General features: G+C 42.0%; 1 protein-coding gene across 6 annotated transcripts in view; it reads right to left on the reverse strand.

Moving 5' to 3' along the window:
* CTNND2 (catenin delta 2) overlaps positions 1 to 24,713 on the reverse strand; it is a 220,212-nt gene that overhangs the window by 107,688 nt on the left and 87,811 nt on the right. For all 6 annotated transcript variants that reach the window (XM_083519176.1, XM_083519175.1, XM_083519172.1 and 3 more), the window contains 2 exons: positions 22,763 to 22,895; positions 1,469 to 1,682 (listed from right to left, as the gene is read on the reverse strand). In XM_083519176.1, coding sequence (XP_083375302.1) covers positions 1,469 to 1,682; positions 22,763 to 22,895 — 347 coding nt within the window. The remainder of the gene's footprint in view (positions 1 to 1,468; positions 1,683 to 22,762; positions 22,896 to 24,713) is intronic.

Consider the following 24,713-nt stretch of genomic DNA (forward strand, 5'->3'; position numbering starts at 1 on the left):
GAGGAGTGACAAGTCTCAGTCATCCATTGCTGCTTTTGCCATTTTCTCTGGTAGCCTCTGCCTGGGTTATTCAATTTGCCACTCCCCTCACTCTTTGATCTAAGCAAGGGGAAACGCTGGACAAAGGCCACCTGGCTACAGGTTTGTCAGGAGAGGCCTGATGCTCCACGTCTCAGATGTGCTTTCTATCAGCACTAATTATTCTGAGCCGAATAGTCTTCATGCTTGTTTATGTTAATTAGAAACCTTTTAATGATGGTGTAATTGCCATAACCTTGCTCAGACATGTAAATTCATAGAAAAATCAAAGTTTTGTGGGCTGGAAATGAAATGGGTAACCTGAGCTCTATAAACTATTTGCGGAAAGAATGTCAACGAAAGCATAATACAATTTAAAAGCAACTAGTTTAAAACCTTATTAGCTGGGATTTTTTTCTGCATTAGTTCAGTATGTTTCAAGAATACAGCATATACTGAGAGGGAAGAACATAAAAAATGCCCCTTTTTAAAAAAGGAAAAAGGCTAAAGGGAACTCATCTCTCAAATCAGCAGATATCCACTGTGCAAGTTGGATGTAGTTGATTAAGATGATTAGCAGCTTGCTCCATATTTGTTCATAGTAAGCTTGCATATTACTCCCTGAAGGCAGGGGGCAGATAACACAACCAAGCACTGAAGCAGTACAATGACAATGAACTACCAGTTTTCACTTTACTGGGTCTGCCTGTAATTCTGTCACTCATTAGGAACCAGCTCCTGAACACCATGTAGGCACAGCATCCTTACGACAAGAAGAATCTAATTAATTCTGCCCAACAGGTAAGAGATGAAAGGCCGGATGATTAAGACATGGAATTCAATGTACGTATGTTTAAAATTTTGCATTTAGAATCCATAACTATGAGTCACATAGCCTGCAGTGAGGGAAAAATGTGAGCAACTCATGATTATTTCCTTGGGACAGAGGTCTTAAAAGAGGCTTAAATCGTTTTAAAAAGGGTCCTGAAAGTCTTAAAATAGAATGTTAAAAAACAAACAAACCCAACCACCACGTTACATGTTTGGAGGGAGTTTAATTCTGCCCCACCCAGCCGGCCTATAGTTTTCAATTCAGTAACTCATTAGAAACAGCAGGAGCATGGGAAAAAATTGCGGCCAAAACAACGCACCATTGTACCACTTGCTTTTCCACACATTGCCCAGTACCTGTCCTGTATCTGCCACTGAAATTATACCTGACAAGAAACCTGGCTTCCTAAGGAATATATGTATATGATATACATGTTTGCAAGCACAAGACTGCCCTTAGTCATTTCTCACAAGTACATTCTTAAAATAACTTCGCCACAATCCACCAGGAAACTTGGGTCCGCTTAACCTCATTGAAATGTCTTCCTCAGCTACGCAAATTCAGAAGCGCGCTGCTAATCCTTAGCATACAACACAATAAATGAAAAGATAGTCAAACCTGTGACTAGTTCTCTGATTTCCAAATCTGTAGTCTTGCGCAGTAATCGTACTAGTGCTGGAATACCCCCACAGTTTTTCAAAGCAATTTTGTTGTCGTCGTTGGCTTTCCCATACACCAAATTCCTCAGCGCTCCACAGGCACTACGGTGGACTTCTGTCATTCGATGGTCCAATAGGTCCACCAGTAACTGTATTCCTCCTTGTCTTCTTATCTGCAACATTAATGTTCAAATTAAATTCAAAATCAGTGGCTGATAGTCAATGAGAGTTTTAAGGTATCAATAGTTTTTAGATAGCAGTTAGAAAAGAGAGAGCACATGTGCACATTAGACCGCTTTATTTGCTTTCAAAGAAACTATGGGAAATAAAAGCTCTTGACATGGGAAGAATAAAATTCCAATCAAATGATCTTTCGTTAGGATGGCCGAGAGTAGCGTATCCCAACATGCCTCTTTCATTTGACAAATGTTTTGTGTCACTGGGAAGGCGGTAAGTCTGTATTGATTTGCTATGGATGTTTGTATGTGATGCCAATAAAAGGTTTGATGATGATGATGAAATGCCAATCAAAGCAGCTGGACAGATAATGGAAGAGAAATTCCTCCCACCACCACTTGGAGGGAACAAAATAAGCCACCTTCAGGGACATGAGGCACCACCTGCACTTACGAATTGATTTTATGGTGTATGGTGACAGCTGTCATCAGAATTATTGCCCAGAACAATGACTGGAACACCAGTTTCTAACTGCTCACATTAATTAGGTATCAACACTGTATAATTCAGCTATAGCACTTTCTAGATTGCCCGGAGAAAGGTATCAATAAATACTCGGTATCTGCAGGAGTTACAAGGAAATTGGCGAGTTGACAATCTACAAGACATGCTATCATTCCCACTTGCTATGGAACTAGGCAGAAAAATGTGGTCTTTTAAAACATGTGTATATCTGGAAACTGATGCAGACATCATTATCAATGTGAGAAAACTTTCAAGAAGACAGCAAGACTCAAGACTCTCCACTGCCAAACAAACAGCACCAATTGTACTACGGTGCAGACTTCAGGGGAGAGAGATGGGTACCACTCCATGGGTACAAGTCCAGGCAGCTTTCCCACCTCTGGCTGGGCGGGTATAGTTTTGTTGTGAGTGAATGGCTTAAAACGGATTAACAACATTTTAAAAAATACTATAAGCCACTTTGATGACTTAAGCGGGAAAGCAGGATACGAATCCACTAAATGAAACAAGCCCACTATTGAGAAGAAGCAACAAAACACTCTATACTGCTGCACTTAAAGGCAGTGTTAAAAGGGCAAACTTCTACAGAGGACACGTTGGTGGCTGTCAGGTTCCTATCACAGAAGGAAAGGCAGCCCAAGTCCCCCAAAAGGAGCAAAGCTGAAAGCAGGGAATGCAGAAAGCATCTTCGGTGCTAGCGCTTCGAACTATAGGTAGGAGCCCCAGTCAAGGTTTCAGCGTTACGAGCAAGGCAAGCGATACCTAACCAAGTGGAAGCTGCTACAAAGATGCCCCCCAAAGTTGACTCGCCCGTCATCAAGCTTTTAAAGTTGAGGCAGGGAGGGCTCACTCATGACACTCTCTCACCCTACAAGTTTGCTGCACGTGAAAACCTAAGGGCTCCTTTTTGGTGAGTGCAGCTGATCCCACCTCTGAAGGCAATGCTGAGCATGCAGAAACAAGACTATGTCCTGCCCCTCCAACTTCTCTTGTGCAACTTCTCCGTCCTCTGGTTGGTCAGAGCCCCCTGTCCAGCTAATGGGTCTCTGTGCTCCACAGGAGAGGGCTTCCACCTCTCTTAATTTCTAGTTCCAAGTGAAGGACCTGCATCCTCGATCCCCAAGTGCCTGCCTTCTATTTGCCCCACCATCTTCTCCATCTTCCTTCCTACTCCATCTATCTGGGGCTGCCATCTCATACCTGAACCTTATGGAACCAAGGGGTCCATGACAATTGTTTACATTCCCCCTGTGTTAAAGAGGAAGATGCAAAAAAAATCAAATTTTATTAAACGGTCACAGACCAGATTAACTCGTACAGCTAGTCAGCGAAGCATAACACCAGAAAAAACAAAGGACAATTTCAATACAGATTAGGCCATAACAGCAATTTAAAATTAAACAACATACATAAAATTAAGTATTTGCCTTCGCCTGCATATTGACATTGGAAAGCTCTTGTTTCCTGCGCCTAATAGCGGCTACACAAAATTTGGCCACATTGATCGTAATTTCAGGAACCTTATCTTCTATCAAGGCTCTCATACGTTGGAGTTCTGGTTCATTTTTATGCTTTTGTAGAACTGGGGCAATAAAAGTCAGGCGTAGATCCTCGTAGTAACTACAGTGCCGCAGTACATGCAGACTTGTTTCCACTTCCGATGAGCCGCATGGGCAAACGCGTGACGCATATGGTTTGCCCTCATATCTGCCTAACAACAGGGCAGAGGGTAGAACGTTAAATCTGGCCAGGGTAAAGGAGTGTCTGTACTTAGATATTTGTAAATCAGCCAGATAATTTGCTGGTGAGAACCCTCTTCCAAAGTCTCTAATTGTGGCATGTTTATCCATTTTGAAGATGCAAAAATTATGGAAACATGTAGAGGAGATAGTTATTTTGTTCAAGTCTCCCTATCAATCTGTAAATTGGAGAGGGACAGGGAGGGGGAAGCTATTTGAAATAGCTAGGGGAGCAAAGCTTAGGTGCAGAGAGGTTTAATCTGGAACTCCACCCTCCACCCCCACTGAAGCAGATTTTCTGGTTAATACTCCACTGATGTTAATTAGCACTGTGCATCATGGATATGCTTCACTAAGTACTAAAGTCAATTAATAATTAAGATTAACAGTGTAGTGTTCTTATGTAGGCGTTTGTGATAATGTCATAATATTATTATTATTTTTTCTTCACACAGCTGTCCAAAGCTGAAGCTTGAAGCACAACTAACAAGCTCAAAGTTGGGACCAAGTTATGTAAAAACAAAACAAGACAAACAAACAAACAAACAGCACCTGGGTGCTAATCTGACCAGAATGCAAATAGAAGCTCTTTCCTTCACAGCTGCAATCCTACACTTTCTCCCTCTTGCTGGGCTGTAGCTCTTTAAACTGCAATTGGTGGATCACATTTTGAATACTCTCCCAGATTAAACATTCCCATCATACATAAAATGAGCACATCAGGGAAATAGGTTTAGGGTATTGTTTCCCCTAACTTGCTAGAACTGCTTTTGTGACTAGTGTACAGGTGATTGAATCTTACTTATTGCCAAGTAAATGAGAAGTATTTGGGGCTCATCCAAACTCCCATTTCTCCTGTGATTTCCAGGCACAGAGCTGAGAGGTTTTTTCTTTTGTGCCACTGCTTCCCCCAGGAAAACCAGCTGCTTGCCACTGAATTGGAACAAATGTCAACTGGGTTTTCATTGCCTAGAAATCTTGGGACAAACGGAATTAAACACAGGGCAAACAGAAACGAGGAAGAGCCCTCAGACAGCAATAATTAAATGTCCTACACCAAATCTGTAATTCAACAGAGGGGAGATTAGCCTCCAAGCACAATGAAGCATTTGGAACACAGGATGGAACAGAATGTGATCCCCATTACCCTCTTGACTGAAAAATAAGGCCGAGATATTTAAAGACTTTAACTTGTTCAATCAACGGATTAGACTGCAATTCAAACTCCCCATTTGGGGCAGATGGGGTGGACTGCATGGAGGTCTTTTTCTGCTGGGCTCCCCATTGCTGATGGCAGAAGGTCCACTGGTGGCAGGTATCCTTGCCCCCAAATGAGGCATGCCAAGGGAGGAAGGGAGTGGATCTGGCCTGGGATCCACAAGGCCTTGAGTTGCTCTCATAGCCAGTCACACCTGACCTGGGTGATTGGCCCTGATCTGCCTGCTCCATCTTCTGCCACCAGGAATGGCCCGGCTCTGGAAGTAGCTCTGCAGAGCTGTGGCTTTGGATTTCAGTCTGAATAATTTTCCTTCTCATCAAGGCACAATTATCTATTGTGTCAGTGCTTGCTGTACTGCTGCACTGAGCAGAAACCGGGAAAGGACATAACTGCTGATTATTGCCCACCATCACTAAGGATTGAAGAGGTGAAGGAGGCCCAGACCCCACGGAGATAGGCAGCAGATGCACAGTCCCACTTGTCTCGGCTGGTACTGCAGTATGAATAGTTAATATGCACACTGTAACTTAGAGTAATAGTTATGCAATTATGCATCAAGTAGATCCAGAATGCATAATATGCAAAAGTATGTGTGCCACATTTTGAGGTCTTGGGCTTTGGCAACCTCTTTCAGGCACACTCTCTCAACCTTTGCTTGGATGACCTTTGCAGATCAGAAAGCTGGAGACAAGGAGCAATATCCTAGCCACTGTTACAGAAGTGTCACGTCCATGCAGCTCCAATACTGCAGAGCCAACAATCTTCAGGCAAGAGTTTTATTTAGACAGAAAGCAGCATTCGTTCTTGCAATTAAACCAAACATTGACTGACATGTACTGATGGGAGTGAACCACATGCAAAAGCATACTTGAGGCAAGGATCTGATTAAAATAACACATATAGCCAGGACATGATCTGACCTACACACATGCAGAGTTATAAAGCAACTTGATATTTTAAAACAATATCTACGCCTGATTCCAGCTCGTGAGTATCTCTCCCACTGCCTGCAAGGAAACTCTAAATAAAAGGATCTACTGAGAAACATACTGAACAAAAGATAACATAGAGAAAGATGACAGATGAGGGAAAAGAGGGGAGAAAACACTGTTAAGACTAGTATTATGACCTTATTCAAAAGAAATGTCCAATTTCTTCTTAGCAATGCTTCCCCAACGTGGCAGATGCCTATGCAAGCAAAGGAATAATTTCACACTGCAAGTGGTAAACAAATTGCATTCACCTTCTCACTTTCACCTTTTACTGCCTGTGATAAGTACCAGCCAAGGCACTTACTCATCCTAACTGCCTGAGAATGAATTACAGCCAGGTATGTAAGTGGTTGAGCAGCCCGCAAGCCTACTGCCTCCATTAATGCTCAGTTACCTGTCTTTGAGTAAGCTCCAAGGTCACTTGCTCTAGCATTTTCCCCATTTAGAAACTTAAGAGGCCTTGAAAGTCTTTGTAGTTCCATGCAACCATTTTAACCACTGCAGTGAAAGGGCAGGAACATATACCACTGTTACAGAGCATCACTTTTCAATTTTTGTGCTTCTGGATTTTTTTTTTTAAGTATGAGAAACATAAATTTTTTAAAATGGCAATTTGAAAAGAGCCAACTTCGGAAAAGAGCCAATTCCAGTGTTAGTGAATGGGAAGCTCATGGGGGAATCTGCCGCCACACTCCCCACAAGTGTTTATTATTTTTGGTTAGTGAGCAATTTGAAAAGGGCTGCTCTATGACCAAAACACACTCCCAAATACACAAACTTGCTTTAAGTAGTAGCCTGCAAATTTAAAATTGACCCCCGTCAGTTAATCACTTGAAGACTGAGTTGATTAATCCTAAAAACTGCATTGCTGGCAAGTTTAGCTACAACAAGCCAACTTTTTAACTGCAGTTGCTGCTTCAAACAACAATGTGAATAGCATTTCATCATATGCTCCAACTATCCTTCTTACCAGGGATAGCACCTATTTTATGGACCCATCCCTGGCAAATCAGCAGTTTTCTATGGTTTTTTATTTTGTTTGTACTTGTTCTTAAAAACAATAAAACACACTTTAAATACATACTGATGTGTAAAAACACATGCTGTAGAATTATTTAGATTTCCATCAACTCCCCTTCAAGACTCAATGTTAATTTTTGTGAGTACAGGGACCAATGCACCTTGATTCTAGCACAAATCGTGACACGCAAAATGCCACTGCATTATTTTCCTTCCACCTTCTCATAATTATTAAAGTATTCCTCGGGCCATTGTCTTTTAAAAAAAGCAAATCCTGTTATGATTTACTAACATGTCCTGTTTCAGAATGGGGTGTAGCAATTGTTATTGAAGTGTAAATAAAGACAGAGAAAAGCCCTCGGTATCGTACAAGGTGTGCAGCAGAGCTTAGGCATGGATTTTTAATGGGAAAATAAAGTGTTAGAAATCCACACGACTACTCCTATTTTCGGGACGCGGGTGGCGCAGTGGTCTAAACCACAGAGCCTAGGGCTTGCCGATCAGAAGGTTGGCGGTTCGAAACCCCATGACAGGGTGAGCTCCTGTTGCTCGGTCCCTGTTCCTGCCAACCTAGCAGTTCCAAAGCATGTCAAAGTGCAAGTAGATAAATAGGTACTGCTCCGGTGGGAAGTTAAACGGCATTTCTGTGCACTGCTCTGGTTCGCTAGAAGTGGCTTAGTCATGCTGCCCACATGACCCGGAAGCTGTCTGTGGACAAATGCCAGCTCCCTTGGCCTATAGAGCGAGAAGAGCGCCGCAACCCCAGAGTCATCCGCAACTGGACCTAATGGTCAGGGGTCCCTTTACCTTTACATTTTCATCTGTGAAATAGACCAAGGCATGCCTTATCAGCACTACTCCTGCCAAAAAGAGGGTGAACTGGGAAAGAAACAAAAGGAACCTCATAGAGGGGCTTTCTTTTTCCAACGCTAAGATGCCTCTCTGTAATGAGACAGTTTGTTAAAACTTCTCCTTTTCCCCACCAACAAGGAAGCTGCCATCTGAAAACACCAATAGTTTACTACTCCATGATGATTCCAGACCCCCCAAGCCCATGGGCAAAACTGTCAAAATGCAGGAAGATCAGGGACAAAAGTGTGATTGTTTAAGATTGGAAGAAGACCAGGCTTGCTTGTTCTATGAGAAAATGATGTTAGCCACTCTCAGGCAGCCTCAGTGTGCCAGAAATGGCTAGACTAGAAATGTGAGGTGGTGGCCTTACTTGCAATCCTAGCTGCAATTGTTACACCTTGCTTTGCTTTTTGTGTCGGATTGGAATGGGGTAAGAGGCAACATAACGTTGCATCCAATCTTTGAGTGGTGCGAGATTCCAGCAGTTCCAGGCACTTACCCAGGGTTTGCATTTCATTTCAGAAATGAGGCACAGCAGGGACTGCAGTGTCTTTATGATATATGGTTTATTCACACATGCATAGAACCTGAACCTACGCTGGAGGGGTTCGCACCACTAACACCCCAAAAGGTGCTTTATTTCTACTTTACATCACAGCCCCCAAACTCTGGCTTTTGACTTCCTTTTGTTTTCTTAATGCCCAGCACCCAAACAACTGCTTACCTCATCAGGAAGCGAGCCTGGCTTGATTAGATCAGGCTTTCCCAAGCTTGGGTCTCCATCTGTTTTTGGACTACAATTCCCATCATTCCTAGCTAGCAGGATCAGTGATCAGGGATGATTGGAATTGTAGTCCATAAACAGCTGGAGACCCAAATTTGGGACACCCTGGATTAGATTTTAACATTTGCTGGATCCAGGGTATAGAGGAGGCTGGCAACCACAAAATAATAACAATAAAATTGCTGCTGGTCACCACAACAGTCTCTAGGTGAAAAGATTTATTCCTGCTATGTGTTGCATGGTAGACAGGAAGAAGTTGTTCTGGGGGAATACCAGCAAAGAACAAAAACCTAAGGCAGGAGCCATATTGAAATTAGTTTCAGTACAAGTGAAGTTACCAGGAGCATCAGTTCAGAATGTTTGGAGCAGCAAATATAACACCAGGGGATTTCAGCAGATTCACTTGACCTCTGATGAGGAACCAACAAGAATCAGACATAACAAAATGCAAAAAGGTTCAAATGTGACAATATACCTTAACATCAGGGTTCTGCCTAGAGCAGCGGTTCTCAACCTGTGGGTCCCCAGATGTTGTTGGGCTGCAACTCCCATCATCCCTGAGCTCTGGCCTTGCTAACTAGGGGTGATGGGAGTTGTAGTCCAACAACATCTGGAGACCCACAGGTTGAGAAAGGCTGGCCTAGAGGAAGCCAAATTTCATCGTATGGAATACAGGTGCACATCAAATACGCAAAGAAGAAACAACTAGCTAACCACAGAATCATACCCTCTACTTCTGGTGTTCAGGCTGTGAGAGCCATTATGCAGCCCAGATGGAACCACTTGCCCACCCATGAGGGAGGCACCAACAAGCAATCCCACCGAAGACAGAACGTGCTCAGTAGCCATGGAAGGAGACACGGCGGCAGTGTGCTCTTGCTCTCAGAATGGCAGATAGTCAGAGATCCTGCCTCATGCGAGAAGCCATGGAAAGCCGATTGCTTGTTGTGGAGTAGAACGGAAATCTGGGGGGACGACAATGACTGGAAAGGAGTGACTGGAACCTGGAACAGCAGTACTGAAGTGTGCTGAAGGAAATGGGGACTGTGTGCAAAGCACAACTCCCATTCATATCTTATCTTATTCCCATTCATATCTTATTAAATCAAGATACGATCGTACAAACTGGGTTAATGAAGACTGCTTGTATGCCTCCCCCTTTTTTTTACAGTTTTAATATTTTGCTACTGTGGCTTTGGCTTTTTCCTGCTCAGCTTTTGCTTATTCTTTTATTTGTGCTTAGTATTTTATCATTTTATGGCAATGTCGTGTTTTACACAACTCTGAAGGTGTTGGGAGTAGAGCAGGTAAATATTAATACGTGCATAAATAAATAAATACATAAAACAGTGCAGGCAAAAGATCGGTTATTTTTTTCACTGTATCACAGCAAGCCTATATTTGGGCTAGCAGCTCTAATTAACATTACCTATAGTGGGTATGGTAATTCTGTAAAAGTATCAATCAGAAACATAGAGGCATGGTTTTCTGGAAAATTACTGAGACATTTGTTCACATGCTGCTTACTCTCTCTGTCTCCCAACTCTGATTAAATAAAGTCGCTGAAACTGTGAAAGCTTATCAGTGCGTCCCAAAGATCTTTCATTATAAGTCCGTCAGCATTGTAGCACTTATGAAAAGGGCATAATAATAATTGGCGTTGTCGCTTGCAGAATCTAGAAAATCTTCCTTAATTGCTAACAGCAGACACCACAATATTCCATAATAAGGGTTTGATCTCTGCAATCATGTTTCTAAAGCAAGATAGAAAAGAAGCAACACAAAGATCTGCCGTGAATAAATCTAATATACTGTGTTTTAATCATGGAAACATGAACTATGCTGCCCCCAAACAGGTTACCTCCATTCAGTTCATTTTTGTGTGAAGTGGATCTCTATAAATAGGTATGTGGTAGCGCGAAGGGAGGCATCGTTCCTGTTTGTTCGTTTCTGTGCAACTTAACTGGAGACTGAAAGCAAAATGGCACTGCCAAAATAATCACAGCAAAATGGCAATCTGCCAAAATAATCAATAAGAAGGGCTTTAATCCTTCCAAGCAAGAGGACCAGAAGAAGAAGAAACTCGACATATTCCATGTGCTTTTCTTCTTCCTGGATGTCCTTCCTTCATAAATCACACCACATCCTCCTTTTCCTTTGGATATGCCTTTTCAGAGCGAGAGTTACCCCTGTATTCTTGTGGCTCAAACCCTGCACATGGCATCTGGCAGGTACTAGGGGACAGGAACTGGCCCTTCCTACATGGAATTTCTAATCCCCATTCCCCCCACCCCGTTGGATCCTTTGACCCTTATCAGACACTACTTTTTAACACAGTAGCAGCCCAGTGCTATGCATTAATTACTTGAATGCTTCCATTGTTGTGTTCAATGGGGTGTACTCTCAAGTGTGCATACAACTGCAGCCAAAAGAGAAAGACCAAGTCTTGGTCTCATGGTCACCAAACACGCCATGTTTTATCAATACAGTGGTACCTCGGGTTAAGATCTTAATTTGTTCTGGAGGTCCGTTCTTAACCCGAGGTACCACTTCAGCTAATGAGGCCTCCTGCCGCCACGCAATTTCTGTTCTCATCCTGAAGTAAAGTTCTTAACCCGAGGTACTATTTCTGGGTCTGGAACCTGAAGCATCTGTAAGTCAAGGTACCACTGTACTCAGGATCTCACTCAGCCTGTTCTTTCAAGGGAAGGACAGATGGGAGATTCTGGAATATCCCTAATATTGGTAAAATAATAATAATATAATAATAGTAATTTATTATTTATACCCCGCCCATCTGGCTGGGTTTCCCCATCCACTCTGGGCGGCTCCCAATCGGTAAAACTCTGCTACCGTCTGCGTCAAATAGGACATTCTAAAGGGGAAAGAGCTTTTCTGCCCTCAAAGCTCTTTTTCTTTCAGAACATTTTTTAGGCTTCCATGCCTACTTTTAAAAGGAAAACCACATAAATGTGTTAGGATAATCCATCGGCCACTCTGATACCAAATGCACAGCTTCAGTCTAATTGTACATTTTTCTTCCCATGAAACACTACATGTGTTCTGTTCTGCAATGTTTTCTCTTTGGTTTTTCATGAAAAGCAGCCGCAGCTGGCTTGGTGGACTCTTTGCCCAAATGCCCCAGCCCCAACCTGTTTGTTTGCTGAGAGAAGAATCCACACGTTTTCTTCAACACGTGAGAAAGTAGCTCGGAGGGTTCAGAGTACAAATGTCTGATCAAGTCAGATATCACCCCGGCCTCCAGCTCTCTTTCTGAAGCAGTACCTTGCACGAGGGGTGAAAATCCAGGAGATGGGTAGCATTATAATCATGGGGCTAGATAGAATATGTAGTTGTGTTCCTACCAAAGCTTACTTTGCCAACCTCCTGGTTTAGATACATGACTAAGCCAAGAGGAACAACAACAAGAAGAAGTAAATTCGGTATTTTAAGAAATTGGTATCTGAAGAAGTGTGCATGCACACGAAAGCTCATACCAAGAACTAACTTAGTTGGTCTTTAAGGTGCTACTGGAAGGAATTTTTTATTCTGTATTTTAAGAGAAAGCATTAAAAAAAATAATACTAGTCTGGCCCCTAGAATTTAAGGAAAACATACCCCAATTTTAGATCTAGAGAAGCATAGATAGGAAAGGGAGAGGAACGGCACGCAATGCGATCTCTCTGAGGAGAAAATGTAGGTGAGATTTATTGGAAACCCATTTATCTGCAACATCATGACTTCATTTAGCTTCATTAGTATAGTAATTTGTTGCAGGTTACAAAAAGTGCTGGATCAATTTAAGCTCAAAATAAGAGGGGAATGGTATGCAAATTACTGCATTAGTTCAAAATGTCTAATTTGTTTAGGAAATCTAAATTGGGATTTGAAACCCAGATCCCATTTAAAAACAGATTTGCAAAACTGTAATTAAGAAGGCATTAGATTAGGTAACTACACTAACACTGAAAACAATTAATGCACATAATTTAAATGAATCCAGCTACTGCTTTATATACAATATTTCAGTGAAGTTTAAAAACAATTATACTTTGCATGCTGAACCTGTCCAGAAAAATACGATGAGCTCTTTGTTCTTTAATGTGTAGCCTAGGAAATTTGCATATTCAGGAGCATGAGTTATAACTGATGCTACATATAAGTTATGTCTAGTGAGCAAAAGCTGGGTCAAGTAGGACAGTCTTAACATCTCTGTGGAAGGGATGTGGGGAGAGAGTCTATTTGGCCTTGTTTGTACAGGCAGCAGTTGTTTTAGGCGTGTCTAATATGTGCATGACCACACACATGCTCCTCATGACAAACCCAGATGTGACTCAAAATTGTCACAAAAGAAACACCAAAAGGGGCAGAACAAGGTATTTGCAGGCTTTTGCAATGGGTGTTCCAATTATCCACAATTTCACGTAAGCACGTGGTGCCTTGAAATATAGTAAGGTAAAGGTAAAGGGACCTCTTGCTTTATTGGCCGAGGGAGCCGGCGTACAGCTTCCGGGTCATGTGGCCAGCATGACTAAGCCACTTCTGGCAAACCAGAGCAGCGCACGGAAACACTGTTTACCTTCCCGCCGGAGCGGTACCTATTTATCTACTTGCACTTTGACATGCTTTCGAACTGCTAGGTTGGCAGGAGCGGGGACTGAGCAATGGAAGCTCACCCCATCGTGAGGATTCGAACTGCCGACCTTCTGATCAGCAAGTCCTAGGCTCTGTGGTTTAACCCACAGCGCCACCTGCGTCCCGCCTTGAAATATAACCCCATACAAATTGGTTGCTGCTTGTATGCAACACTAATCCAAATCATGGCTTAGTCCTGTGGAGGGCTTGCTTCTCCCAGGGTTTTTAGGTCAGTTCAGGATGCCAGCTAAGGCAAGGTCTGGCTTAGCATGTTGTCCAAACCTGGCCTCTCCTCCTTAACCACAAACTTTATGGGCAAACTTTGGCTAGAGATTAAGGAGGGAAGACCTTAACCATGATCCTAGTTTCAGACAACATACTAAGTCTAAGACATACCTTGGCTTAGTTATGCTGACCCAAAAAGCCCAGGAGGTAGCAAAGTGGGCACGAGCCAGCGTGTTTGCATGGCCATACTCTGACTTACCCAGGAGAGGCGAATCAAGAAATAAATTTCATAATCCCCAAAAGGAAGCTGTCATGGACTAGCTGGACAGAAAGGAATGGTGAGAGGCACCAGCTGAGGAACCCAAGAGAAGAAGGCTGAGCCTGGGGATTGGTGGAGCTACAACAATGAGCGGTCAAAGGGAGAAAAAGGAGACAGTTTGGTGGAGGACATGTCTGATGCTGAAGAGGTCACAGCTTTTAGTACACAGGGAAAGTCTGTGGCAGAGACAAGTCCAGAATCAGAAGCGGAAGCAGGAGAGACGGGAGGCCAAGAGGCAGAGATGAGTCAGACTGGTGAAGAAGTCAGGGTGTCTCCTCCTCCTGCTGCGAAAAGCTCCCTCCCCCTGATCTCCTAGGATCAGGAGAGGTCTGAAGTGGGAAAAGCAAAGGCAGGCATGCCACAGTAGTCTCAGATTGCTTGGGAAGGACCCAGGAGAGGAGGAGACTTAGGTTGTTGTGAGTAGACAGGGACCTTCAGTCTCCACAACTGTCTCGTTGGGGTAAGACCTACCAAGAAGTGTTGCTGGGCTCATTAGGCCTGGCATTTCTGAGCAGACCTTGTTTCTTCTAATAAGGAGTTACTCCATGTGATTTATTGCTGGCACACTCCTGACAGCAGCCCTGATGCAGAACTCAGTTCCTTCCATTTCTAAAGCCCAAAGTGAAGAGCAGGCATAGGCAAACTCGGCCCTCCAGATGTATTGGGACTACAACTCCCATCATCCCTAGCTAACAGGACCAGTGGTCAGGGAAGATGGGAGCTGTAGTCCCAAAACATCTGGAGGGCCGAGTTTGCTATAGAGTATCCCGTCCTATAAGCATTCTAAAACCTGGTTGAATACCTAACTACTCTTTATTCAACTCAGCTATGAAGGAAATAAATTCTAATCGAATACACCTGTTTATATTTATATTCAGCTCCCATTTTCATCTGTTACTATTTCACTTACATAGATTTATTTGTTCGTATATCTATAACCTTAATCTCACTGCCTAATTCCACAAGGATGCTTCATAACTTAAACAAATCACAATCTCAAGTGACAAATGATTTTATAAACGCTTAATTGATAAAATGTTGATCACTGACATGGCACGGAGAATGAAATATATATTCTCTTCAGAGATATAATGTTTAGATTTTGTCTACACTACACTGCACATGATGACATTTATTCGTTCTCAAAGTTGAAAAATGTAAAGGTCACACATGAAATGAAGTATTCACTTTATCATCATCTAAGGAACCAAATGTCACATAATTGTGCTGCATGAACTAATTCACTAAGATAAATGAGGAATTACACTCCAGGCTCTTGGAAGCGTTGCTAAATGGTATGCTCAAGGTGCCTTGTTTCAAGCTGAGGTCCACAAATAATGGCTTTTCCTTGGAAAAATATTGGCAAATGATGCAGATTAATGCTCTCCTATGTTATAAATATAGTGAATAATTCTAGTGGAATTGCAAGTGCTATTTTGAATTTGAGAATGTATTGGAAACTGCGGCTGGAGTTGTTAATAAAGTATACATCCAATGCAACTATTGAAGTAGTCCCCTTTGTGTAAGGATTTCTGATTGCATAATAGAAATACCCCTCCCTCTCTTTGTGCCCCCCATTTGCTCCAGAGGGTTGGGGGGAAATCCAGAACAGAGGGGTTCTGTTGCACAGCCAAGAGTCCTTGCACTTGCAGAATGATTTTGTTGGGTATCTCCCATAATACATGTGCAATTCATATACAGTTGTGCCTTGGAAGTTGAATAGAATCCGTTCTGGAAGTCCGTTTGACTTCCAAAACCAAATTGTGGCTTCTGATTGGCTGCAGGAAGCTCCTGCAGCCAATCAAAAGCCGCGGAAGCTCCGTCAGACATTCAGGTTCCAAAAGAACATTTGCAAACCGGAACAATCACTTCCGGGTTTGCGGTGTTTGGGAGCCAAAACGTCTGAGTTCCAGGGCGTTCGAGATCCAAGGTACGACTGTAATCCCCACTCTGTTCAAGTCAGTTTCAAGATCTAATTTATTTTAACCGCTATGAATTGCAAAATTGGTTCTTCCATACCTTTAGAATTTAAATCACACCAGCTAATATAATTCTGGAATAGAGCTACAGCAAATTATCTACACACAGAGAACTAATCTGGCAAAACTGTTATTGATTACAACCAGTGTCTGATCTGGCAGTTGCTAGGTTTGCAAAGAACTGAGAGAAGAACCTCACCAGAACAAACAAGGAGTTTTGGTTCTGGTGATGTAAAAGCTGTTTTGGCATGATGTACAGGCGAGGTAAACAGGAGAAATCACAAGTGATTTGCTCTTTCTGTAGGGTGGTGGAGAATGGACAATTTCAAACTCAGATAAGATTGAGAAGCACAGCTAACAGGAACTGCACATCAATAGAGAATCATAAATAATCATTTATTTAACTCTAGTTTTAAGTCTTCCACATACATTCTCACAAAAAGCAGCCCTCCAGGTTGGTATCGTTATCTGGATTGTAAAACCACTTTGGAAAATGTTACGTTGAAAGGGGGTGGGAGAGAGAATGGCGTGGTTCATATGACACAGTAAGCCAAACTATGGCTTAATGGATTGTGAGAATATTCAGGTCCCAGTGATTCATTCATAACAGCTTTGCTCCTGAAAAGTCTCTTTCAGGTATTTGCCGAGCTGAGCTGAGGTAAGGTTGTTGTTTGAACCTGGCTCATGGCTAATATCTCCTCACAAGGACATTTTTGGGTGATAGAACTCATCAGTATAGAGAGGCCCCTCTCTCGTCTCTCTCTTTGCTGCCCTTGACAGCCATTTTGTGCTGGCACCCATGACTTTTTATCAATATAGCACCTGATTATTTATTTATTCATTTATTTTACAAAAAAACACTGCTCCTTGATAATCTCAAGGTGTGATCAAAATTTGTTCCTATCCAGGGGCTTGTATATTTGTGCAGTCCTGATACATCACAGTTTTGCTTCCCAAGAAGTGCAATTGAAGTCCAAGAGAGACAGAAGTCTAAGTCAAAAATATGGCGTAAGAGTTTGATTAGTGTGCTTTCATAAAACAAGCATAGCTAATTTCTCTACAAGAATCTCATCAAAACAATGGCAAAAAGAAGGTATATGTCAGCCTCAAGAGGCTCCAAGATGACAGCAAAATTCTAGAAGTTATAACATTTTTTCAATTAAAAAAATGGGAGGGGGAAAGCAACAGAAATAATAATGATTATAATTAAAAATAAGCATGCTCCATGGGCTGACTTTTTAGGACAGTCATTCTGGGGGAATATAAAACAAATGATCTGGAGAATGAGAACCCTGCAAAATCAGCAAATCTTGTAATGAGATTGTTTATCGTTGCAATCGTAACAGAGCATTCGAAGGAACGAATAGTCTCATTCATAAATAAAGAAAATCTGAAGATCGCCAACTTTTATAGATTGTTGTGGGTGGGCAAGTTATAGGAATACACATTTTGTTGACACATTGGGCTACAATCATTTCGTTTTTATTACAAAAGACTCGATCTTGCTTATTCCAAGATTTAAGAAGCAGTGATGGAGAAGTGTCGCACGTGAACTCCTTAGTCAAGTTAGATGGATGAAGGAGGGGAAATCTGTTGCCATGACGATATGGACAATAGCCATGCAACTGACAGGGCAAGGAAACTTGACTGCTCCTCCAAGGTCCCTGGAAGCTCTAATGCTGCCCCTTCCTTTGAAGGAAAGGCCTCATTGGGACCCTCATTGGGTTGACAAGGAGGCAAAGGCATTCCCTTCCCCTTCTTCAAACAGGGACATCATACACACTGTACCTTTAAAGCACATTTGAATCACATCCACACACCCTAAGGAACTCTGGTTGTTATAGTTTATCATTTACAGGGTTACAATTTGCAACAACCTTTAAATAACAAGTACCCCAAGTTCTTCAATGGGAAAAATGTTCTTTGCATTTGCCCTAAAGGTATATATGCAGCCTGCACTTCTGGTGAGCTGAACCCACTAAAGAAAAGTCTCCATATCGCCAGAAAAAGATGTTCAAGGAAGGTGGCTTTTGTATATATCATGAAACAACTGTTCTCTTTCATACACAACACAGCTTGGGAACCAGACATTTGCCAGAAGTCTGCGCTCAAATTTGATGGTTTTTCATGGAAATCCAAAACTGCAATCCATCTCCAAAATATAGCTAAAACTCATTTTAAAACAATGACTCATTTTAAACACAACATCCCTTCCTAGTTTTACTTGAATCTCTATAGAAGGTCTGAAGAAATCACCGCAAACTTCTTTTTCCTATCTGCATGCAAGTATGAAAAATGGGGGTTGAGATATATCTTGCAGACCCTTCATTGCTAGTGGGCCATGTTTGGCTTTGAGGGCCACAAATTGTGCCAACCTACTAGAGTAAAACTAGCAGAGGCTATATTTTTAACAGAAAACGGGTAGAGGGAAATGTTTCCAGTTTCCATCATGCATTCGCTTGATTTTAATGATATTGCTTGCATTTATATTGTATATGGCTTACAGATTTTTAAAACATTAAGTAGTTTATAATGAAATAACATGACATGACAACCAAAAAAGCATGAAGTGAATGAAACCACTGCTGTCAGTTAGAGAGGTGTCTGTTAAGGATGTAAGGAAGCCATAGAAATGGGATGAAGAGTTCACTGGCTACTGGACCCTTATTTCACATCCTTACCCAAACTGCTGCTATTGTGGCTTTCAAAGGTGAAATTAATTTCCTAGTATACAGGAAGCCAAAACCTTATGTGACCTGCTGTATCATTGCTACCAATGACAGGCTGCCATTTTCTTTCAGAGCAAAATGATATTGGCATGTGAAAACTGAACAATTCAATTCTTTTGTTGGGTGACCTCATACAAAAGACTTACGTGTCTTTAAAATCACAAGGAATTGCTTCAGAAGAATGGACCTTGTTTTTAACAAGAGTGAAAAAAAGAGTTATGTATTAAGTTTTCTAAAATACATAGTGCCCTTTCCACCACTCCCCATCTCTCCTTGCTTTTCCTTCCTAGTAAGGAATTCTTGAGGCAAGACAAGAATTGTTATTAGTTGAAGCAACTTTTCCTGGGCAGCTAACAACCCCCTCAAATAGCCTGTCATTTCACCAAACCAATTCTGTTCGCTTGAAGCCCTTTAGCTGAAAAATCTCTCATCTGTTCCCTTTCAATACTAAACACTGTATACAGGGCTACCATATTATATAAAAATCAGTTGTTGTTGTTTAGTCGTTTAGTCCGACTCTTCGTGACCCCATGGACCAGAGCATGCCAGGCACTCCTGTCTTCCACTGCCCTCAGTCTTTCCCAACATCAGGGTCTTTTCCAGGGAGTCTTCTCTTCTCATGAGGTGGCCAAAGTATTGGAGCCTCAGCTTCAGAATCTGTCCTTCCAGTGAGCGCTCAGGGCTGATTTCCTTAAGAATGGATAGGTTTGATCTTCTTGCAGCCCATGGGACTCTCAAGAGTCTCCTCCAGCACCATAATTCAAAAGTATCCATTCTTCGGTGATCAGCCTTCTTTATGGTCCAGCTCTCACTTCCATACATCACTACTGGGAAAACCATAGCTTTAACTATATGGACCTTTGTCGGCTAGGTGATGTCTCTGCTTTTTAAGATGTTGTCTAGGTTTGTCATTGCTTTTCTCCCAAGAAGCAAGCGTCTTTTAATTTCATGACTACTGTCACCATCTGCAGTGATCATGGAACCCAAGAAAGCAAAATCTCTCACTCCCTCCATTTCTTCCCCTTCTATTTGCCAGGAGGTGATGGGCCCAGTGGCCATGATCTTAGTTACTGACTACAGTTTAATTGTGTGTGTGTGTGTGTGTGTGTGTGTGTGTGTGTGTGTGTTCAAATAGACACAATATACAAAAGTAGGGAAATGATGTGCAGGGCTATTTTTCTAGAAAAAGAAGTGCCAGAACTCACCATGTGAGTTGCAGACAGATCCGAAATACTGTAGCCTCAAGCGGTGTCCGGGCGAAAATTGGCTAAATGTGCAGGGAAATCCAGATATATGGCAACCAATGTCAGCGGTGTCGTTTTTGCCAATTTTAAAAAAAGTACTGGCAATATTTAAACATAGCAAGGGGGGTGTATTTTCCTAATGCAGTTGATCCTAATGGTAATCATTTAGTTCACTTAAATTATTTATGCTTCATTGTAAGAGCTGGAAAGGAAAAATTAAAATCCTTCCAGATGAAATCAACAAAAGCAAACATGAGGGGTGTTTTGTGAGTAAGTTAATGGTTTTTGACACCTAAGGAACCAGCTTGAGGCTCCTGCCCAGGAAACAATCATCATCTCTGCCAAGTGTCCTTTTAATATATTGGGATCCAAGAATCTAACTCGACAGCCAAGAAGTCACCCAAACAGGGGCAATGTATTTCAAGCTACGGTCTCTTTTCCTTGTGTGTGTGTGGGGAGGGTGGGGGAAGATTACGAACACAATTTTACCTAAAAGAGAAACCAGCAATTTACAAATTGTACTGAAGTGCAAAGAGATCTTACTGCTTGTTATAGTTGCACGTAACAGCTTGAATCATCGTTACTGATTATAGACAAAAACAACAACGATTTTCTACTTATTTCCCCCTCCAATTGTGATTTCAGAATAGTCATTTGCTGCAAACTGCACTAAGCAACTGAGTAGAGAAAAGCATTTTAAAAATTAGGAAGTATAGGTCCAGAGGGGCGAAAAAAGGAGCCTGCAACCCATATGTGGGTTCAACTAGAATGTTAGGATTAAAGTCATTTTAGTGCCATTGAAATTGATTTCCAGTGGGACTTAAGTGGCCCAAAACCAGGGCATTGTGCATCGGAAGCATAGTACAGGTCTCAAAAAATGACAAAGGGCTCCTACAGAATGGCGGAAAAGCATGTACAACTGCAGGTTATGGTTAGTGAGAAAGATGTTGTATCAGCACAAAAAAATCACATTCCACAACGGTGTGTTTTACTCAATATATGCAAGCAATGGCTTCACCGTTACTGGTTCACTGCAGCCAAAGGAAGAAGCAAGTAAAACCACATTTTCTGACCTTGCAGTCACAACTCTAATTGCTATGAAGAATCTTGTTTACATATAAAAAATCCAATAAGCAGAGTGGATGGGTCAGCTCATCAAAAGCTAGGATCCTAAGGGACTTTTTGAAGTTAGTTGACAAATTAACAACTTTCCATCTGTATACTGGCGGTTCCCTCATTGCGAGAAGCAAAGCTACCAGGCAGAGGGCCTTTTCGGTAGTGGCGCCCGCCCTGTGGAATGCCCTTCCAGCAGATGTCAAAACGATAAACAACTACCTAACATTCATAAGACATCTTAAGGCTTCAGGGAAGTTTTTAATGTATGATATTTTAGTGTTTTTTGGTTTCTATGGAAGCCGCCCAGAGTGGCTGGGGAAACCCAGCCAGATGGGCGGGGTACAAATAAATTATTATTATTATTATTATTATTATACTTGCTAGTGCTCAAGGGATTCCATTCTAACTCTATGATGTGAAGACTTTAAAAAATACAATCCTTTTAGTCTTTTCATCATTTGGTCCACATAGGCAAATGGCTCCGTGCCTAAACACACACAACCACCCTAAATTACAGGGATCAAATGGAGGTCCAGAGACATGTTCCTCCTACAATTCCGATGATCACAGCAGATACACACTGCAATCAGTATGGTCAGGGGCAGAATGCACTTCTATGGAGTCAGCAAGTGATGAAAGTCCTCAAACCATCATTATGAATGAAGCCAGGCTAAAGGCAAAGATGTATCTTTTAGGAAGAATCTATGCTAAGCAGAAACATTAAATGTTGGCGAAAATGAGGTTGCAACACATTTGACTCTGGTGCAGATCTTTTTTTAAAAACAAAACAAAACACCAATTTCTTTCAACAGAGATATGAGAGAGCAGGGCACCAGGCTAACTATAACTTTCAATATAACTATACTACAATAAGTATCACTGATTCAAATAATTTGGTGTGAATGTGACTTTCCCAGGAGGGGTGGCTTGCTGTAGTCCAACCAATCAAGGAAACATTACACTTTAATAGCAATACACATGTCTGTAATGAGAGGTAATACACATATGATCAAGAAATTATTATTACAGTGCTCACCTGCCTCTCCATGCTCTGGAAATAGCTATATGAACAATAGTTCTGAAGTAGTTCTGAAGTTACCTTTTCCTCTACCTGCCTGTAACTAAAAGCTTTATGTAAGGTGATATCAAAAATGTTTAAGATACTTCCAAAACAGAGAGAAATCTGCAATTTGGTACACAGCCCAATGACAGAATAAAAAGCCCCCCCCCCAAAAAAAACCCTCAGTTCATGAAGTGTGCCTCACAAAAAGGCAACGAAGAAGAAGAAGAAGAGGAAGAGGAGGAGGAGGAGGAGGAGGAGGAGGAAGAGTTTGGATTTGATATCCCACTTTATCACTACCCTAAGGAGTCTCAAAGCGGCTAACATTCTCCTTTCCCTTCCTCCCCCACAACAAACACTCTGTGAGGTGAGTGAGGCTGAGAGACTTCAGAGAAGTGTGACTAGCCCAAGGTCACCCAGCAGCTGCATGTGGAGGAGCGGGGATGCAAACCCGGTTCACCAGATTACGAGTCCACTGCTCTTAACCACTACACCACACTGGCATGGAGTAAGCCACAGCACAGATAGGAAGGTCTCCTGGAGTTCTCCATAAAGACAAAGGCAGCTCAGAATTTCAACAGTGGTTTAGCATACATATGTTGTACAACACACATATTTTAAACAACTAATTCTCTTACCTCAGCTTTTATTTTATTGTCTCCAAAGCAGAGGTGCTGTAAGTAGGCAGCAGCATTGGATTGTACTGAGGGGAACTGATGCTGTAACATCTGAATGACTTCTGGAAGTTCCGGGTCTCTCCATCCAAACTCTCTGTGCACAAAGAAACGAGAAGGGATTTAGCAGTTGCTCTAATGACGACAGCAGCACCTATACTTGTTCATGCCCATAGTTTTAATGCACCAAGTTCAGGAAATGTGTAGGGGTTTTTGTTGTTGGTATTACTGCCATAATGAAGGTAGACGGTAACCAGTATCATGACTACCCAGAAATTTTAAAAACCACTGTGATTAGAGAAAGGTAACTTTGGCTAGATTAGTTTTCTCAAAGTTCTATTATTCAAAAATAATAGAAATGAAATGCACTATAGGAAGCCCTGATAAAGAGTAAGAAAACAAAAAAACATACAGAAACACAGCCATTATGCACAACCATGCTTTCTCACTGACGATGAACAGAGCCTATCCCAAGTACCAGATCTGGGCTGGGAGTTGGGAGAGAAGCAGTATCAGAGGACGGGCATTACCTAAAGCGCTCCACAGGACTGCAACAAAGAACTTGAGCTAACTGTAGGATGCCAGTTCTCCTTAGTTCAGAGCCTTGAGACTGGCACTATGCCTACCAACATGCAAAATCTTCATGCTCCTTATCTTAAATTAGATTGGGCCAATGCAGTGTTCTTACAGGAAAATATCCCAGGGTTGAATCAAGTTTGGAAACGCATCCAAGTTACAAATGTGCTCACTGTTTTCTCACATGGATGCACCATGAGCACTTGGTACACTTCATGACTTCTTGTGTGCCAACCTATGCTCAATATCCATATTTCTATATCAGAAACCACAACCAAACACTTCATCCCCACCACCATTTGCTTGTTATTTGTGTTATAACCCCACCCCTCACTACCTCTAGAGAGGGGGAAGTGCACACGGACATGGCACTGAGCCACAACGAAGGATGGAGCAATTGTCAAGAAGCAGCACAACATCAAAAGTAGGTGAAGCATCTATCAGAACCTGATCTATCACTAACCTCCAGCTGCACCAAGAAGTGAGAGCTGTCAAAATGTGACTGCTTGAGAAATGGGTTTATGTCCATGGATATGTGCAAACTCCCAAACTATGAAAACCAGGAAATAAGTTCAGAGAGTGATGACTGTCTGAGGAAGAGTTGGACGATTACTGCAACAACTACCGTATTTTTTGCTCTTTAAGACTCACTTTTTCCCTCCTAAAAAGTAAGGGGAAATGTGTGTGCGTCTTATGGAGCGAATGCAGGCTGCGCAGGTATCCCAGAAGCCAGAACAGCAAGAGGGATTGCTGCTTTCAGTGCTCAGCGATCCCTCTTGCTGTTCTGGATTCTGAGATTCAGAATATTTTTTTTCTTGCTTTCCTCCTCCAAAAACTAGGTGCGTCTTGTGGTCTGGTGCGTCTTATAGAGTGAAAAATATGGTAATTTGAAGATGAGCATGCAAGACTGAAGGTGCTGAGGACAAAGGGCTGGATCCCGACTTAGTCATTATTAGAACAGAACCCCCTGAAAGCAACTGGACCCAAGTTAGTCAGAACTACCAAATTCTGTTAATTTTAATGAGTCTACTAAGTTCGGACCCAGCACAATATAACTAAACATCTATTTCAACAACCCAAATGGATAAGCATCCTCCAGAATTGCTATAAAGGCTGTTAATTTTTGCTTGTGTGGGATGTTGAATGGGGAGTTTAGAACAAGTATATCAAAGCAAACCTATAGGGTCGTATTGAGTGTTGCTGTTCCCTTAGTGCAGCAGTCTTCTACAACATAGGGGGTTAGATTAGATGACCCTTGTGGTCCCTTCCAACTCATTCCCACCCTCTTCCCTTCCAAGCACCTCATAATCTGCTCCAGAAGGTTGGAGGATGCCTCTGA

This window comes from Podarcis liolepis, assembly GCF_965112155.1.
Source record: "Podarcis liolepis genome assembly, chromosome: 8".
In the NCBI taxonomy this organism is placed as follows: domain Eukaryota; kingdom Metazoa; phylum Chordata; class Lepidosauria; order Squamata; family Lacertidae; genus Podarcis; species Podarcis liolepis.